General features: G+C 31.4%; 1 protein-coding gene across 1 annotated transcript in view; it reads right to left on the reverse strand.

Moving 5' to 3' along the window:
• The window catches only part of SI (sucrase-isomaltase), a 102,338-nt gene extending 84,798 nt beyond the window's left edge, over positions 1-17,540 (reverse strand). Inside the window, exons 1-9 of the mRNA XM_044255096.1 lie at positions 17,465-17,540; positions 14,569-14,686; positions 12,837-12,979; positions 7,660-7,777; positions 7,259-7,368; positions 5,989-6,140; positions 4,640-4,811; positions 2,904-3,003; positions 1,663-1,775 (exon numbers count right to left, since the gene is read on the reverse strand). Of these exons, the coding sequence (XP_044111031.1) occupies positions 1,663-1,775; positions 2,904-3,003; positions 4,640-4,811; positions 5,989-6,140; positions 7,259-7,368; positions 7,660-7,777; positions 12,837-12,979; positions 14,569-14,686 (1,026 nt within the window). The 5' untranslated portion in view covers positions 17,465-17,540. The remainder of the gene's footprint in view (positions 1-1,662; positions 1,776-2,903; positions 3,004-4,639; positions 4,812-5,988; positions 6,141-7,258; positions 7,369-7,659; positions 7,778-12,836; positions 12,980-14,568; positions 14,687-17,464) is intronic.
• Between the last annotated feature and the right edge of the window lie 2,558 nt (positions 17,541-20,098).

Genomic DNA, 20,098 nt, shown 5'->3' on the forward strand with positions numbered 1-20,098 from the left:
TTTAAAACTATTTGGTCAGTCAAATGAAGTAAATTTTAAATTTTAAAATATTAAGACAGCTTGTCGGTTAGCTTATACAGAAAAAAATTTGTTTTTCTTCAAACAAGAATTACAGCTTTTTATTCTCTACATAACTTAAACCTCACTTAAATGCCACAGTAATTAATAGCGCTGTATGCTACACCATGATTGTGTGTTATTGCTCAAATTCAAGCCTTTGCAAGGCTACTCATAAAATGATGGAAGCAAGCATGCCACTATACTATATGTATGTTGCATTTATACATCGTGCATAACTCAAACTCAACTACTGCTGACCACAGACTTCACTTAGCATGTAGTAGAGAACAATCCCAGCTAATAACTCACAAAGCCAATGTCAAATTCTTTCAAAAATGGGGCCCCTGGGTGGCTCAGTGTGTTAAGCCGCTGCCTTCGGCTCAGGTCATGATCTCAGGGTCCTGGGATTGAGTCCCGCATCGGGCTCTCTGCTCAGCAGGGAGCCTGCTTCCTCCTCTCTCTCTGCCTGCCTCTCTGCCTACTTGTGATCTCTCTCTGTCAAATAAATAAATAAAAATCTTAAAAAAAAAAATTCTTTCAAAAATGTACTATCCACTGTTTAGATGTTGTAGTAACCATACCCAAAGTCTACATAAAGCTCAGCCTAACATTGTAATTATTTAGTATTACAGACTGTAACTTTTGTGGGTTTTCTGAAACTCATATTTATTAATAACAATTTGGGAATTATTAGACACTGTAAATTATTTACTTGTGTAAAACCCTACCTACTCTCATTTCACATTTTTGGACCCTAATTGAAGAAAGTTTTTTTATAGTAATTACCTCTCCTGTAACATCATTTTAGCAAATGGGAATTTTATGTCAAAGCTATATCAATAAAACAAGATTTTAAAAAATGGAATAATCCTTAAATCTTATGCCTATTTTTCCATACTAACACCAGGAATTATATAAACCAATACTCACAAGAGAACAATTGTATAAAAGAATTATATAGAAAAAATACAGAATTATATTTTAGAAGCAGTCTCAAGGTAAGCACTGGATTGCTTACCTCTCTAAGACCCATCTTGGACTTCAGTTCATGAACACATTACTTAATAGGAAAGCAAAATTTGCTTAGATGTAAGACTTCAGACTATATATCAGAATCTGCCCTTCTATGCCTAAGCATCAGATCCAATTTTCCTGGAGTTTACCTACTGTGCATTAACAACAAATTTCACTAGCCTTACTTATAACTCACTTGCCTTTAGGATTTTTATCAAAGGGGTGTATGACCTATATATCCATTGCCTATCTTCAGCCTTGAAGATAAGATACTTTCCTTTGCTTTATCCCATAAAAGTAGGTCATGAATAAGTAAAGATTTACTAGGCAACATTTCAAAGAAATCCAACTCCTGAACTCAGCTGCCTAGATGCAAGAAACAATTTGATATCAGGAATATAGACATTTAATATATGCATAAGCTTCATGGTATTGGGAAAAACAAAATCCACCTACCTATGCCTGAAAAATGGTAAGATTTAAAAATACATTTAGCTAAGAGGGCCCAGATATCTTACATAAAATTAGACGTGAGATGAAAGAAATGTATAGTAAAAAATAATTTTATAAAATAGATGTAGAATATACCTCTTGATACTGTTGAACTACTTGTTCTGGTGTATCTCCTAGAAAGATATAAAAGTCCAGAATTCCACCAATAACTCTGTAAGTTATTATTGGAGTAGGCTGGATGAAAATTTCTACAAATAAAATTAAAAGAGCATATATAAGTAATAAAAATAAGCACAGTAATAAAATAATTGCAGTGCTTCATATTAACCATATATTTTTGCACATATTTCTAAATAATTAAGGTAAAATAAGATACTGAAAATAGGCAGAATATAGGAGAAAAAGAATGCCACCAAATATGAGGTTTATGGTAGGATATCCCAGATGTTCCTTCTTACAGATGTTGTCATAATCTTTCCCTGAATCCCCGGCATAGCAAGAGATCAGTCCTTTTACAACAAAATTTTTTTTTCCAAAATTGCATTTCAGTTAGTTGTTGTAATTGAAGAGTCTCTAAAAGATCATATTATCACGTGTTAATATCTAAGAAAACACTATAAAAGTGTTTATTTTTTTCCCAATGTAGACAATAATTGCCTTGATAACCATATAATATAGTGTTCTTTCTGGGACATGGTTTAATTTTGTAGCTTTTTATTATCACTGATTTATCTGTTAAACATTAGTATTGCATGCACAATGTTTAAAAAATATTCTACATTGGGCACCTGGGTGGCTCTGAGGGTTAAGCCTCTGCCTTCAGCTCAGGTTAAGATCCCAGCATCCTAGGATCCAGCTCCGCATTGGGCTCTCTGCTCAGCAGGGAGACTGCTTCCTCTTTCCTCTCTGCCTGCCTCTCTGCCTATTTGTGATCTCTGTCTGTCAAATGAATAAATAAATCTATAAAAATATGTTCTACATTACTTGAATTATAATAAAATAAAAAATTAATCTTCCTTCTTTCTCTCCCTATATGGACATTTCTCTTTTGTATTGTAGTGATATATTAACTTATCTTAACAAGTGAAGCTATGAAATAGGAGTAAGCCTTTTTATGGTTGTGCTTCAGTTTTGCTCTGAAGGGAAAAGAAAGTACCTGAATGTCACAACACAGTACACTCTCCCCAAAATAGAAGTACTGATATGCAAAATTCTATTGCCATACTATGAAAAATGCTTGTAATAATTTCACATAGCAAATCATGAACAATAAAGTTTACTCTGACATACAATATCTGAGATTGAAATAAGAGAGCAGTTCTAACATTTCAAGTTAATTTTTCATTTAAATATATTATCAGATAAATTACTCTTACCCATTGCATTGCTGTTCATTAAGAAAACACCAAATGACTTTCCAGAATTATCTTCAATGCACATGAAGAATGTTTGATGGCCATATAAATTATTATTATTCTGTAAGGCAAAAATTTAAAAATTAACTTGTAAGGTATAATTAAAATTTAAAAACTATATATTTAAAAAGGCCTTTATTTATTACAATTTGTTTCTGTAATTTACTTCTCATATCTGTATACTAATTTTCTCCACTATACTTAACATATGAAACCCTATAGCAAAAAATTAACTTATTTTGATTAATATGTTAATACATAAAATATGACATAATATATTCATCAGACTATGAATAGATTACTTAACTTTATGTTTTATTATGATTGAGCATGTTTTAATAAGGTATTAATGATAAGAAAATGGCACATTTATTCATTATGCCCCATATATGCCCAAGGCACTTCAGGGAATTCCAAGAGGATGTCCATCCTCATAGAACTTCTGCAGTATGTTTGTGAAGAGCTAGTAAGTACATGAAATAGTTGAGACCAATTGAAAATACACTTGAAAGGTAAAAGAAAACAGTTCCTGGCTGGATATGGAAGTTCAAAGGAAAGAATATATGGAAAATAGTTATGAAGTTCTCAGCCTAGTGTTATATAAAGTATTCATTACAGATAGTTACGCTATAAAAAAAGATTGGTAGAATCATTATTAGAATTTATTAGTAGTAGTTCTCTATTAAATGAGGTTCTTTAAAGCAACAATCCATTTATTCATTTTGGGGAATGAAATGATTAGCACTGACATTTTTTAAAAATCACTAAGAATTGACTCAAGGCAATCATAAATCAATAAATATAAATGTCTTAATGACAGGGTCTTCGTCCAGAAGAATCTCATATTTTAGAAGTATAAACGAATATATACACAAATACTAACCTGAGGTGATTGTCATACTAAAATATAAATAAAGGGTTAGAAAGTAAAAACTAATTCTGCATGTGAGAGTTTGGGAGAAGTTCTTGGGAAATTAAACTTCCAGTTAGCTCTTAGTGACATTGTACAAATGATAAAGAACCTCATGTTTTGGTACTTACAAAGGGAACTGTTCCCCTGTGCAGGTATTTAAGCCTATGGAAGAAGTTCATATGTTATGGAAGAGGAAGAAACAGGCATAGATGTACAATATGATGTCCAATGGATAGGAAGACACCATACCATACAAAGTGATATAGAACAGTTAGTATTTAGAAAGATTCTAGTGCAATGATTAGCTGTGGATAGTTTTTTGTTTTTTTGCTTGTTTGTTTTTATTTTTGTTTTTTAAGTAAGCTCCATGTCCAGCATAGAGCCCAACATGGCGCTTAAACTCACAACTGTGAGATCAAAACCTGACCTGAGTGAGATCAGGAGTCAGATGCTCAACCAACTGAATCACCCAGGTGCCCTGTTATGGATAAGCTTAAGCATAGGAATGACTGAAAAGGGAATGTTGAAATATAAAAATCAGAATCAAAAGAAAATATTCATAAATTAGATATACCTATTGAAGCATTCATAAAATCTGTTGGTTACTTTTTGAGTTAATTTAGGACTTTCCTGTAAATCCTCAGCCCTTAAGTAAACAAGCTGCTGGATTAAGTATCATTGACATCAAATAAATTATGGTTTTAAGTAGATGAAAATGATAATCTGATTCAATATAGTTTATTTATTAAAAATATTATTTATTAAAAAAAAGATTGTTCCTTACATCACCAGGAAGTTGATCACGGGTAAAAATTGGCCATGTTTTCCAGTTTAAATCATGACGAAATCTCTTATGAATATGTTCCCCAATACCATAGATATATTCACTGGGAAGTTTGGTTGAGATCTGTAAATATTGATCAGAGTATACCAGGGGACCAATGCTGGTGTCAAACCTGTACAATAAAATAAATAAATAAATAATCTAGAAACACAAATGTCCTATGAAAGAAGGATCTATGTAATCATCCAGAATATTTCATTTTGAATATGTCAATCTTGAGCTGTAATCATTTCTTGGGAATATATGAATTACATCATAAACAGAATTTGTTAATTGCATTGACACAATTTGTTGCATCATCACCAATATGACTCTTTGTACACATTCCTTCTTTGAATCTCCATCACAAACTTAAAGCATAACTACATTATCAATTCCATTTTACAAATAACACAATTGGGAAAAATTCACTAATGTTTTCTAAGGTGACAAACTGGTAAGTGTGGAGCCAGATTTCAAACCCAATTCTGCCTTGCTTCAGAGACACAATTTCAAAATACAGCTCTAACATATATATTAAGATTAAATTCAAAATTATTTTTCCAAAAAGAAAACGACTGTATATTTGATGAATATCAAATATATACTACAAAAAATGTTAAGTGTATTTAATACTTTCATCATTTAACATAATGTTAATTGCAAATTCTTAAACTATATTTAAGAAAAGTAATTGTTAAAATTTGATATTGACAAACTGCTTAATTAACCATCTTAGAGACATAGAGCATTTGTCTTAAGAATTACTAAATCCTTTGCCACAAATATCCCCCAAAACACATTCATAATGTAGGCATTCATACAATATTTAATTATATATATATATATATATACATATACACATACACATGTTTCATACATATATGCACACACATATGTATACAAAGTCCTTTAATATTACTATGGGAATTAGCCCCTTTCTGAATAGTAACTATTTGATCCTACAAACTGGCAACAAAATATAATAAGCAATAGGGAAAGGACACAATAGGAGTTCTAGCTATGTAAAAATATAGGCAAGGCGAAAATTCTATCAGTGATGCTCTTTACCTTCACCTTTGGTTGGCCCTAATTTGTACATTTTCATTCACCTTCTCATACTTTTCATCTACTAGAAATAAAACCCTTTTTCCATTATAATTTCTTAAAGTATATATACTCACTCTCTTTGGGGTGGAAAATTATTTTTCCTGAAAATGCCTTAAAAATAAGACTTTCCTAATTCTATGATAATAGAATAAAACTGACCAGTTATTTAACCTTATAGAAATGTTAAATAAGATACTTACAAAATTCTCCTATTGCTTTTTCTAATAACTTTGATGCTAAATGGATTTTCTGTAACCTGCACCTCATATAATGTATCAGAGGCCGCAGTTCCAGTAAATTCTCCTACAAACTGATGAGGAACTTCATATCTTCTATTACTTGGATCAGTAATCTGCAAAGATTTAAAGAAATTAGCATTATTTGATTGAAAATCATTATTTCACTTTCCATTTCCGAAATAAGGATCAAATGCAAGTTCTGAATAAAATAAACTAAATTTAATAATTTAATAGAGGAGCTATTAATTTAGTCATAATTTTAACATGGTTGAATGGTTATATGAAGAATTGTATCAATTGTCAAAGAGTATAGAATTGTTTATAAAAGTAATATATATAATATATAAAGATTTTTATTGCTAGATTAAGAAATTTAGGGAAATTAATGATACTATTACTAAATATTTATTCTTTAATGCTATAATTTTGTGAATTTGATTACTCTTATTGCTTTTCAGTGTTCATCCCCTTAGAAATTCCAAGAAGATTTTGTATTTTGCTAAAAAAACCCTATTAACCCCGTGAAATTGCTTTAAAGTAGTATTATACAAAGGATATGGTGTTGTTTTCTTTTTTTTTTTTTAAAGATTTTATTTATTTGACAGGCAGATCACAAGTAGGCAGAGAGAGAGGAGGAAGCAGGCTCCCTGCTGAGCAGAGAGCCCAATGCGGGGCTTGATCCCAGGACCCTGAGATCATGACCTGAGCCGAAGGCAGAGGCCCAACCCACTGAGCCACCCAGGCGCCCCTGTGGTGTTGTTTTCACTTCCTAATCTAAAAGATCATACAAATAAACTACTTGCTTAAAAGCAGCAGGAATTGGTTTCTTTAAAATTATGAATAAAAGTGATACAAGTAAAAAGAACTAGTAAGTAAAAGTCCCATTTATACAACACAGTTAATGTGCTTCTCAAATTTTGAACTAATTCTTCATCATAGTCTGTTGTTGAAATAATAAAAATTAAGTTTATTGAGTGTTTATTCTTTTAAATACACTATATCTAATATTTTACATTGACTATATTATGGAATTCTTCAAAAATAACTGGTGGATGAACTCTTCCTATTTTACATTTCAAGAAACAGTCTCAGGGAAATGGAATAACTAGTCCAATTAGTCCTTTGCTTTGGAATAAATATTTCTTAAGAGGGAAAATGCCTGAGTAAGATGAAGGGAGTGCTCATTGCTGCCTTTCATGATTAAGTCCTCTTTATAAATAAAAAAACAAACCTTAAACCGGAAACGATTACGTGTCTGCTTTTGAGCTATGAAGAGAGCATTAGAAACATCATCTCCAAATAGTGTAGGTGAAGATATCCTGTTTAATGTGGCTTCAAGTCCTTAAAGAAGAAAAAAGTTGGCATGAATGATGATTTTATTTATAAAGATTAATAATTATTAGTTAATTTTATAATCATATTACCCTTATCACAAATAATGACTTCTTTTATTATAAGAAGATATAATTATGCAAAAAATGAATCCTTGATATAAACAATTTAAACATTCTTGTGTATAAACTTCCCATTTGATTCTATTAAGATATTTTTCCAAAGAAAATTTTAAAATGTACTTTTTGTACAATATATAAAATATATTATATTGGGTCACCATGATAGAACATTTCTCACCAGTACTTGTTGTTGTCACTTTGTCAGCATTATAGCCATGGTTATCTGCGAAGAAGCACCAAGGAATAATAGAGTAATTCCATGGCTTCCAGCAGCAACCTCGCATGGCACAAACTGCCTGGTGAAACATTTATAGAAGGAATCATAGGATTAGTACTATGATCGTGTGTCAGTCATTATTTTTTAAACATTCATTCATTCCAGTAAATGTTTGAATTAAATGTTTGAAAAGCAAGTTTCTCTCTTTAAGAATATAATATGTTGAAATATCACCTATTTTCCTGCCCTTTTCACTTGGCAGAAATATCAATTGAATTAATTACACTCTACCATAGATTGATGCTCTGAGTTGTGATTTATCAAATTAACATGCTAATACACACTACTATAAACCTATGGTTTTTCTTTGTTTGCATTTACTTTTTTAAAGATTTTATTTATTTATCTATTTATTTTGTTTTTGACACAGAGAGAGAGAGCACAAGCAGGGAGAGCAGCAGGCAGAGGGAGATGGAGAGGGAGAGGCAGGCTCCCGATGAGCGGGGATCTGGAGTGGGACTCCATCCCAGGACCCTGGGATCATGACGTGGTTCCAAGCTTAACAGACTGAGCTACCCAGGTGTCCCAAGTTTTTTAATTTTGGGGAGTATATTACTCAAAGCAATCTACAGGTTCAATATCAACCATGTCAAAGTACTAATATTTTTCACAGACCCAGAACAAATGCAATTTGTATGGAACCACAAAGGACCCAGAGAAGCCAAAGTAATCTTGAGAAACAAAAACAAAACTGAAGGTATCACAATCCCAGAGTTCAAGATATACTACAAAGCACATATATATATATATATTATATATATATATATATATAAAATTTTTTTTAAGTTTCTTCCCTGGGTGCCGGGATGGTTCAGCTGATTAAACACAGGACTCTTGATTTCAGTCAGGTCATGATCATCTCTGGGTTGTGGATCAGGCTCTGCCCTTAACATGCAGATTCTGCTCCTCTCCTCTCCTCTCCTCTTCTCTCCTCTCCTCTCCTCTCTCTCTTCTCCTCTCTTCTCCTCTCCTCTTCCCTCTTCTCTTCTCCTCTCCCCTCCTCTCCTCTCCTCTCTCCCTCCACCAAGTAGATAAATAAATAAAATCTTTAAAAAATATCTTTAAAAAAATAAATAAATAAAAGTTCCTGTCTATGAGTAATTATAATCTGGTGTCATGTAGTCAACCCAGAAGAATTGGAATATTTTTTGTGTATCAATTATGTATCAAGCTGAAAGTGTGGCTATAGAGATGAAGACATGCCCTGAATTCAAGCCTACGTAAAATGCTTAAGGCAGTTATTTTTAGCCACTTATTAGTTCAGTATTTAAGTAAACTAGTTAAACTAATTCATGTGCCCAGTGTCACAACTAGTTGTAGACATTACATCTAATGAATAACGCAAAACACTGAACTCTTGAGTAGTTTTATGATCTGTATGGAAAGATTGTGTGAAGTGGAAAAAAATTATATCTGCTTATATAAAAGTGAAGCCACATAGTAATGCTGTCTCTTAGCATCGGTATAATTAAACATCTACTTAATATTTGAATTTAGTAGTATGACACACTTTCATAATTCAAACATCTGTGGGGTTTTTTTTTTGGTTATTTGCCTTGAAAAGAAGTTTAAAGCCTACATTTTTAGTAGCTGACATGTTAACTTCTCTTCTACTTTAACATCAAATTAAAGTGGCTTTAGATATACATGCACAGGCACACACATGTATACACATACTTACATGTACATTGCAAATAAAAGTGCAATTGGATCTGACATTTTCGAGGGTCATTATCTATCAGAATATAAAGTATGTATGACTTCTATCAGGCAATTAACCCTCTAGTTATGGAAATACTCCCAGAATTACAAAGAGATAGGTAAAAATTGTTATTCTTCTTATTTACCTTTTTTTTTATTTTTAAAGATTTTATTTATGTATTTAACAGACAGAGAGAGAGCACAAACAGGGGGAGTGGCAGGCAGAGGGAGAAGTAGGGACCCTTATGTGAGACTTAATCCCAGGACCCTAGGATCATGACCTGAGCCAAAGGCAAACACTTAACCGACTGAGCCACCGAGGCACCCTAGAGTAGTCTTTCTAAAAGTCTTTCTAATTTTGAAAATGTTAGTATAAAACGAAAAGGTAGAATTAGATGTAGACATACTGATATTGTAAAGTATAAAGGTGTTAAGGAAAAAGAAGTAAATTACAATCATATTTTGCTTAAGTAAAAAATGCACAGTAAAATGGAGTTACATAGAGTTCTTCCAAACATACTGTATTGGATTCCTAGGTCTGCATACCAGCCATAAACGGGGTTGTCTGAATCAACAGAAATTTATTCTCTCAAAGTGTAGCAGAATCATACTCCCTCTAAGGCTCTAGGGAAGCCAGCTTCCTTATCTGTTCCTAGCTTCTGATAGTTCCTGGTAATCCAGGATTTCTTGATTTGAAGATACCTTACTCTCTTTTCTACTTCCATCTTCACACCAGCTTTCTTCCCTGTAGTTCTCTGTATACCATCCCCTTCTCTTATGACACCAGCCATTGTATTTGAGGCCCACCCTAATAACCTCATTTAACATTTAAATACATCTGCAAAGATCCTATTTCCAAATAAAGTCATATTCTAAGGCTACAAGTAGACATGAATTTTTTGGAAGACATCACTCATACCACTACATATATATATATCAAAATATTAGTTCAAAAATGTATATCCTCATTGTTGCTTTTAAAATATGAATAATTTTGGTTTATTTCATATAGATTCTGATACTTGTTATTCATGTTTAGTCATTCTGCCTATTTTTCAAGATTTCAGGTATTTTCCCTTATTATTTTAATTCTTAATCTATTTTTTAAATTTTTGTTTAAATTCCAGTTAGTTAAGATACAATGAGTACAATATTAGTTTCAAGTGTACAGTATAGTGCTTCGACATTTCCGTATAGCACCTGGTGTTCTTCACAATTACCCTCCTTAAGCCCCATCACCTATTTAAACCATCACTCCGCCCACCTCCCTTCTGGTAACCATCAGTCTGTTCTCTCTCTATAGCTAAGAATCTGTTTCTTGGTTTGTCTTTCTTTTTTGTTCCTGTTTGCTTATTTGTTTTGTTTCTTAAATTCCACATATGACTGAATTTCAATTTTCTTTCTTCTTAATTTGAAAAAAACGAAAAGTAAAACATATTAAATATCCATCAGTAGATGTAAACTTTGATAGATAAAAACACATTTTTTACATTTTTATTTTATTATATGCATGTGAGTATGCATATAGAAATATATGTAATAATAAGTATATTAATATATAGTGGATTGACTGTATTATTGACTGAGTTATGCCCCCCCCACAATTCATATTTAGGAAGCCCTAACCCCCTAATCCTCAATGTGACTATATTTGGAGACAGGGAATTTAAGGAGGTTAATTAAGATTAAATGAACTCATGGTCTGAGGTGCAAATTTGATAGGACTGGTGTCCTCATAAAAAGAAGAGACTTTAAACATGGTCACATACACACTCCATCTCTCTATCTGGACATGTATAGAGGAAAAATCATATGAAGAGACGAGAATGCAGCTGTTTACAAGCCAGGAAGAGAAGTCTCACTAGAAACCAACCTTGATGGCATCTTGACTTCTAGCTTCCACAGCACTGAGAACATAAATGTCTTATTGTTTAAGTCACACAGGTTGGCATTTTATTATAGAAGTCCAGGCTGACTGATAAACTCTGGTTATAATTATAGCTACTCTTAAATTAAGTTCACCTTCTTTTCTTAAGTGACAAATACATGTTAGCTGAAATTTGTTAAATTCATAAGTTTAATTTGTTTCACATTGAAAACACAATTTAGCAACCTGACAGGCTGACATTAGAAATAGTAAGCATCAAAAACTTAACCAATTGGCTTTGAAATGTTGTTTCCCTTTAAGCTTTTAGCAGCCCATATTGTTCCTAATAGAATTTTATGTTAAGCTGCCATTGTTTCCTAAAGAGAATATCTGGTCAATTATCTTAACTTGTCACAGTAAACACTATTTATCTAGCTGTTTTATCAGTAGGTAGGCTATAAGGACTTACTATTCCTAAAGTTGTCCTAAGAAAAATCTCATTGTTTTTCAACTTTTAATAGCAAATTAACCAGAAAATTATGTGTTAACTATGAGGTAACAATGGTAGGATAAGGCTAATAGAAATTTTACAGTTAATTTTTCTTGTAATGGAGGGAGTATGATTCAGATATGTTTATTTTAGATTTAATATGTATTAAATATGCATATTGCATGCATATAATAACACACAATATGCTGAATATGCATATTACAATACATATATAATGTATAATATTTAAAATACACTGATTAATATATATTTATATTATACAAATATCATAGTATGTTATAGATTGCATACAATATGTAGCTATTATAAAATGTGAAGACACATTCACACACACAAACCCTCACTGACCTTTATTTCCACATAGGTTATGAAGACCAAAAAAGTCACATGAAGCTATTAAGTCACCCTTAATTTTCCTCATTTAAGCTTCCTCTCCTAAACTACTAAATAATTAAAAAATAATAATAATAATTTTCCAAAGTATGAGTATCACTTTATTTTCCAGACACACCTTAATGTCTTCATTATAAATACTTTTATGGAGCATTCATATTTTCTCTCAAATGTTCTATACCGTCAAAGGCTATGTTTTTTTAAGAAGTAGATTTGCGAGGACAGAATTTCATAAAGATTTTAAAGTTAACAATAGCTTGTTAAGCATGGAAAAATGCTTAACAAAAAAAAAATTAACTTGTCAATTTATTGAATAGAAATACAGATAAGCAAGCTCATCAATTTCAATTCTCTCTCACCTCTTTATATGGATCTATAAAAAAGATAAGTGCAGTCTAAATGATTACTAGATATTTAAAAATATGGAATTGTTCCAATACTGAGCAATTATCTTAATTTAATTACTATATATATACATATATGTTTGTGTGTGTGTGTATATATATATATATATATATATATATATATACATATGTTTGTGTGTGTGTGTGTATATATATATATATATATGTATATATATATATATTAAAGTCTTTTGTGGCAGACCTGTGTGGGAAATTGCTCTGGAATGCAGTTTATTCTCTCGTTGATACGATCATTTAGCTCACTTGGACATTTAGCATCACTTGGACCAGGATACACAGTGGTTGTACGAGTGGTAGGTGGAGTTGAAGTAGAATTACTAATTTCTAGAAAATAAAGAGGTTAGTAAAATAAAACATGGTGTTAAATTTTTTTTTCAGATTTGTGGGATAACAAATACATTGCATTGAAAGAACAAATGAATTTATACATATAATAAAAATAAAAATAAATTTTACACTAATAAATGACCTACAAATTCAAGTCTTAGTCACCAAAGGAAAATATCCAAATAATATTTAAAAACTGTGCAGAGCCCTATTGACTGTTTCTGCAGAAAAACAAAATATTTTCACAGAAGGTCTTGAGGTAGAATCAAAAGGAAGCAAAATGTTCATTCTACCACATTTATGTAAAAAATGTGTTTTATAGATGAAGAAAAAGATGGAAATATATGGATGGGAAAGGAATATAGAAAAGGAGACAAGAATTAGAGCAAACAAGGGAAAAGTAGGAGAAAAACAATACTTTGAAGTGAACAGAAGAGAAAGCAAGGACTGCAAAGAAAAACAAATTCCAATTCTGTATAATAACTTTCCAGCAATCAGATATGGGTAAAATAAAATTATTGTGTCACAATGTAGTGAGCTTTCAGTTTATTAGGAGCAGGTAAAACAAATGATTAATAACAGTAGAAAACTAACATTGTTAGAGTAGAAGGTAATTTGTAACTGTTTCTAATTCTGATTTGGTCCAGAAAGAATGATTGAAAAAAGAGGTTAGGTGGATCAGAGTAGTATGCATTTACTCTAAATCAGGAAAGAAATATTCAGGGAAAGAAAGATAAATGCTTCAAGCTTTGTTTCACCTTCATTCTACCTGTTTTTGTTATACATTCTCTTTCTTACTTAAAAAAGAGAGAGAGAGAGAGAGAGAGACACTAAAATAAAGAGGGTATTCCCCCAGATTTTCCACTCTGCCCCCCATACTTTTGCAAGTATTTCAAGGCCAGAGCAAAAATCCAGGTTTTCCCATTAATTAGAAGAACCTCACAAGAGATTATGCTGAGTGAAATAAGTCAAGCAGAGAGAGTCAATTATCATATGGTTTCACTTATTTGTGGAGCATAACAAATAGCATGGAGGACAAGGGGCGTTAGAGAGGAGTAGGGAATTTGGGTAAATTGGAAGGGGAGGTGAACCATGAGAGACTATGGACTCTGAAAAACAGTCTGAGGGGTTTGAAGTGGCGGGGGGGTGGGAGGTTGGGGTACCAGGTGGTGGGTATTATAGAGGGCACGGCTTGCATGGAGCACTGGGTGTGGTGAAAAAATAATGAATACTGTTTTTCTGAAAATAAATAAATTGGAAAAAAAAAAAAACAAAAAAAAAACCCAGATGATTATTTCACCTTCTATTAACACCTTGATCCTTTGGCTCTTCACAATTGTTTAGACAACACAATGTGGGGAAGGTCATTAATGTCAAAGTACATAGATTGCTTAATTAGAACAGCTCTTCATTGAAATAACTGTAATATAATGGATAGAAAGATTTGGGATAATTATGTAACTTACTTGAAATCTTTCTTCACATTTTTCATTTCGTGTAGATTACTTTTGAAAATCCATAACTTCTATGGAGTAAATTTTATTTAACTTCAACTATAACATGCAATTATTTTTAACATTTCTTACCTTCAACAGCAGGTGTCTTAGTTGCTAAAACAGCAATTAGGGCAATAGCTATTATAGTAACTATAGCAAAAAGGACAATCAGAGAGATTTCTAATCCAGTAAATTTTTTCTTTGCCATCTAAAGAAAGAAAAGAAATATATATATTTAAAATGTAAAATATATAACTATATATATATATAGTTAGACAGTTAGCCACTGTCATTATGGTAAGAATATTTACATTCTACTTTTTTTACCTAAGTAAACACAGGCAGAACTAGGGACAGTTGTTTATAATCTAAAACAATAAACATTGGCAAAATATAAACAACACATGTAATTTTTAATAAATAGAGTGAATTGATGATACATACTATTGTGGTAACTAAGATGAAACATAAAGGGAAGAAAAGATCTCCAAGGAGATATCCTTGCTCTCTCATGTTAGAACCTTTCTCAAGTAAAAGAAATCTGACACCTACCCTGTGTCCCCTAAATCTCACTATTTTTTTAAAGAGATAATGTTATCCGCATTTTGCTCATTAGAAACTTCAACCTTAGAGGAAATGAGCTATTATCTCAAAATCAAAAGTTCTAGTTCTTCCTACCTTAAATTCTGTTCCTCGAACACTCACACTGCTTTCTTATAACAATACTGTGGAAAACAATATAAATATATGAGAATACAAATATAAAATATTATGAAAAATGATATAGGTATATAGTATATATTTGGGAGTTGTCACTTCAAAAAAAGATTTGAATTAAATCATCTTCAAGTACCTCCCTCACAATAGAAGTATAACATACTAAACTCTCATATCAAACATATGTATTTATTTTCTCATAACATTATGTGAGTTAGCATACAGAGGATACCTAAGTGTAGATTAGGAAAAGATTTTTTCCAGTAATTATCTTAAACTTTACTTGTTTAATTTAGTTTTGACCATATATCTCTCATCTCTTGTGCTCTTCAAGTTTCCCTCATTTTTGTGTATTCTATGATTTTTATACAAATCTCAATTCAATGGCATATACCCAGATAGCAATTTAGAGTTTCAATGGTAAATGCTTTAATAAATTGTTCATTTCATTTTTTTTGAGTTTTTATTTAAATTCTAGTTAACATACAACATAATATTAGTTTCAGGTGTACAATATAATGACTATAAGTTGCTGATCTTAAATTTTTTTTTTTTTTTGGTCTCTCACATTAACACCTTCTCCTGTAATTATCTGGGATAGTTCATATATACAGTTGCCCCAACCTAAACACTTTCCCTCTTTTGTATCTTTCTATAACATTCAATCACTCAAAAGCCCTGTTGGTTCTATCTCCAAAATACTTTCAGAATTATACCTTCATCCTATCTCCACCACTGTAACATCTTTCTTGGGTAACATGTCTTCTTAAGTACATGCTATTTAATCTTTCTTCAATCCTTCCACATTTGCTGTTCTAAGTTAGCCCTAATTTATGCCCAGTTCAAATGTTATATTCTTGGTGAATCCTTTCCTACCACTCTTAGAGGCAGTATTAATCAATCCTTTTTTTCCATTTTACCACACCACATAGCATATCTATTGTCCTTATTAATATATATGTTTATTTCTTTATTTGGATTGTTATTTTTTTAAGATTTATTTATTTACTGAGAGGGAGAGTGGGAGGAAGGGGCAAAGGGAGAGGGAGAGAGAGACTTAGGCGCCCTATTCTGAGAACCTCACAAGGGGCTCTATTTCACAACCCTGAGATCACAATTTGAACCAACACCGAGAGTCTGACACTTAAACAACTGTGCCACCTAGGCACCCCAGAATTTTTATACTTTTAATGCAATATAGTTCAGAAGTAGTGCAGAGCCCGACAACAAGTAAGCACAAGCTCGCTTTTTTAAAAAAATATATACTTTATGAATGAAAGTTTAAAGATTAGCATTCAATCTTAGTATATGATTTCCTATTATACATATTAAGCTGTTTATTGCATCTCTAATCTTTAAAGAACCTAAATGTAAACTGGATCTAATAAAAATGACAGGGGATATATGAAGCCGTTAAGAAAATGAAACTGAATTGCTCAATGTTATGTGAGAAAGAACACAATTGCATTTAATGTTTAACTTTAAATAAGTTTGTCTCCCTCAAAGTATTATTTTACTTTGGTATCAAGAAGTCAATAAGGATTATGCCTTTCTATTTTTAAGAAAAGTCTAAAGGTGTAAATGCATATTGTTATGAAGCAAACCTTCTTTTATCTTGAAGAATTAGAACAAAGTTAATGTATTAAAATTAAATAGTTCATGCGAGTACTCATAAACAATCAGTACTAAAATTGTTCATATGCTGTAGGTGGTAATTTCAGTGATCACATTTTGGACCACAGTAATTTCAAGCAAAACATTTTTGGGGAAATTATATATTGATGTCCTTTTTGTATATATTTATTTTCAAAATAAGTAACAGTTTATTAGATGGTTACTTGATTACTGACCTTTAAAAGATTTGCTATAAAAGATTAAATGTTTTATAACAGTTGTATTCTATTCTGCCTATATATATGTTCTTAAATAAAATACATTAACTCATACTTAGAGTACTTGTACATTTCAAAATATTTTTTAAACTTTTTTTCCTATATGAAGAAATTAAATAAAGATGATTTGAGCCAACTAAGTCTGACAAAAATTATAATGAAGAGGTGGACAAAGAAAATATTCTCATATCTTAAAAAATTTTAAAAATGTTTTCTCCTATTTTAGTACAAGAGATATATATGTTTAAGTTGGCAAATGAAAGCTATCTTTTCTATTTTAAGCAAGTGCTGATAAACAGGAATATTGCTAACATTAATTAAAATAATAATTATTTGGAAACATGAAAGAAATGAAGAAATATGATCAATCAACTTACCTTATTTCATAGCCTGTTCTGTTCACTATGTTGTACCAAAGTTGGGTAAGGCTCCCAAAGCAGTGATCATGAAAACTGATCAGCTATATACTGAGCTACCCATAAACTTTTATTGCATCTTCACCAGCCTGTCAGTATTTAATTAACTTCTGTTAAACATGCAGTGGGAAAAGACTTAGCCCTGAAAATAGTTGCATAAATATTTCTGTTTAGAAATCCAAGTTAATTAATAATTCTGCCCTCAGATGGTCTTTGATTTCTGGTACCTATGAACTAGTCCAAGAACATAAAGATTTTTATTTATTCTGTCTTTTTTTCTTCAAAATTTTCTTTTATTATTTAGGCATTGTTTGAAAATTGTTTTACCTAATTATGTGACATTAAAACTGTCATTGAAAAGTGGAAACATTGGTAAGCTAGAATCTGAAAAACATTTTCAGGAATTAACAATTAGGAGATAATATTTAGTAGAAGATATATAAGATAGATATAAAATAGAAGATAATATAAAAAGTAATGATTAAATAAAAGTTATTTCCTATGTCCCATTATTAACTTTAAGGATGAAGAACTGAGCAAATCCATTAGAATAAAATATAAAAGTGGAGATATATAAAAAAGCAATCCAGAAATAAAATCAACATTTTATTTATATTTATTTAGGACACAAATTTAATTATCAAAAATTATACTAAACACCATTTCACACACTAAAAATTATAGTATCAATTACATTACTGGTTTAAGTCAGTATAGTGTTTAAGATCAAAGAATTTTATAGAAGAAACCTAGGTACAAATTCCAGCTGTACTACATATTCCTAAGAAACTGAGGGCAAATTTGTGAATGTTTTTAAGAGTAAGTCTCTTTTCAGAGAGGAAATAGAAATATACCAATAGAGCAATTATGAGATCAACCCTAAAACTGAAGTTAGTTGGTTCTCCTGCAATTTAAGTTTTCTGATTGGTTCAAAATAAAGTAACTAATTAGCAATTTCTCTACATTTTTTTTCTTTTTTAAGAGTGAGATCAAACACTTCAGTTTCTCACCCCCTTGAACTAAAACTGCAAATCTGTCAAGTTTTAATTAATAATCTTTTAGATTTTCTTTTATGTGTAGAAGTGTTTGTCCTCTTGATTTAAAAAAACTTTATAAGATTTCAAATTTTTATGCCTTCTATTTCATTTTCAGGTTTCCATGTCTCGTGCTGTGAGTGGGCCTTTGCTTTGAACAATTTTCTTTGCGCCCTTTGGTCCATACTCCTCCCATCTTAACTCTGGTTTCACTCATTAACTTTAAGATCAGGGAAGTAATGTGCTCATGAATTGCTTAGAGGCAAATTCGGACAAAACTGCAATATAATGGTATTCAATTATATATATACCAAACTTATATATAGTAATGAAAAAAATGTGTCAACTTAAAACATATTATTTTTACCTAAAAGTAATTGTGAGTTTTATTTTTTTTTACTTAATATAAAAACTATATAAAAATTTAAAATGGCATGAAGTAAATTAACAAATATTGAGTTAGGTAGGCAATAGACCAAAAAAGTTGTAAACACCAGCAATAACATTGAACTACACTTAGTAACTGACAATTTTACTAAACAGAAGAAATTAGTGTTCAACTATTCTCTTTATGGAAATTGCTCTCTTTAGACTTTGTAATGTGCATTTCAGAATTTTGAACATATGGTAGTTAAATCATACACATCAAACAACCACTTTGGGTTAAAAGTTATATAATTTAAAATCCAATTTACAATTGCACCAAAAACAATAAGATACCTTGGAATAAATCTAACCAAAGAGGTGAAAGACATGTACTCTGAAAACTAAAACACTTATCAAAGACATTGAAGATGACACAATGAAATGGAAAAAATTCCACACTTATGGACTGGGAGAACAAATATTGTTAAAATGTCTATACTATCAAAAGCAATCTTCACAATTAATGCAATCCCTATCAAAATACCAACAGCATATTTCACAGAGCTAGAACAAATAATCCTAAAATTAGTACTGAACCACAAAACAACCCTAAAATGCCAAATGCCTGGGTGGCGCAGTTGGTTGGACGACTGCCTTCGGCTCAGGGCGTGATCCTGGAGTCCCGGGATCGAGTCCCACATCAGGCTCCCAGCTCCCTGGGGAGTCTGCTTCGCTCTCTGACCTTCTCCTCGCTCATGCTCTCTCTCACACTCTCTCTCTCTCAAATAAATAAATAAAATCTTTAAAAAAAAAAAGAAAAGCAAAGATTAAGGCATGACAACTCTGGACAGCAAGCTATATTACAAAGCTGTAGTCATCAAGACAGTATGGTACTGGCATAAAAACAGACACACGGGTCAATGGAACTGAAGAAAAATAAATAAATAAGTCCATAATTATATGGTCAATTAATCTTTGACAAAGCAGGAAAGAATATCCAATGGGAAAAAGTCAGTCTCTTCAACAAGTGGTGTGGGAACACTGGACAGAAACGTGCAAAAGAATAAAATTGGACCACTTTCTTATATCAAACACAAAAATATATTCAAAACGTACTAAAACCCTAAGTATGACACTTGAAACCATAAAAATTCTATAGGAGAACACAGACAATAACCTCCTTAACACTGGGTAT

This window comes from Neovison vison, chromosome 6 (assembly GCF_020171115.1).
Source record: "Neovison vison isolate M4711 chromosome 6, ASM_NN_V1, whole genome shotgun sequence".
Lineage (NCBI taxonomy): Eukaryota > Metazoa > Chordata > Mammalia > Carnivora > Mustelidae > Neogale > Neogale vison.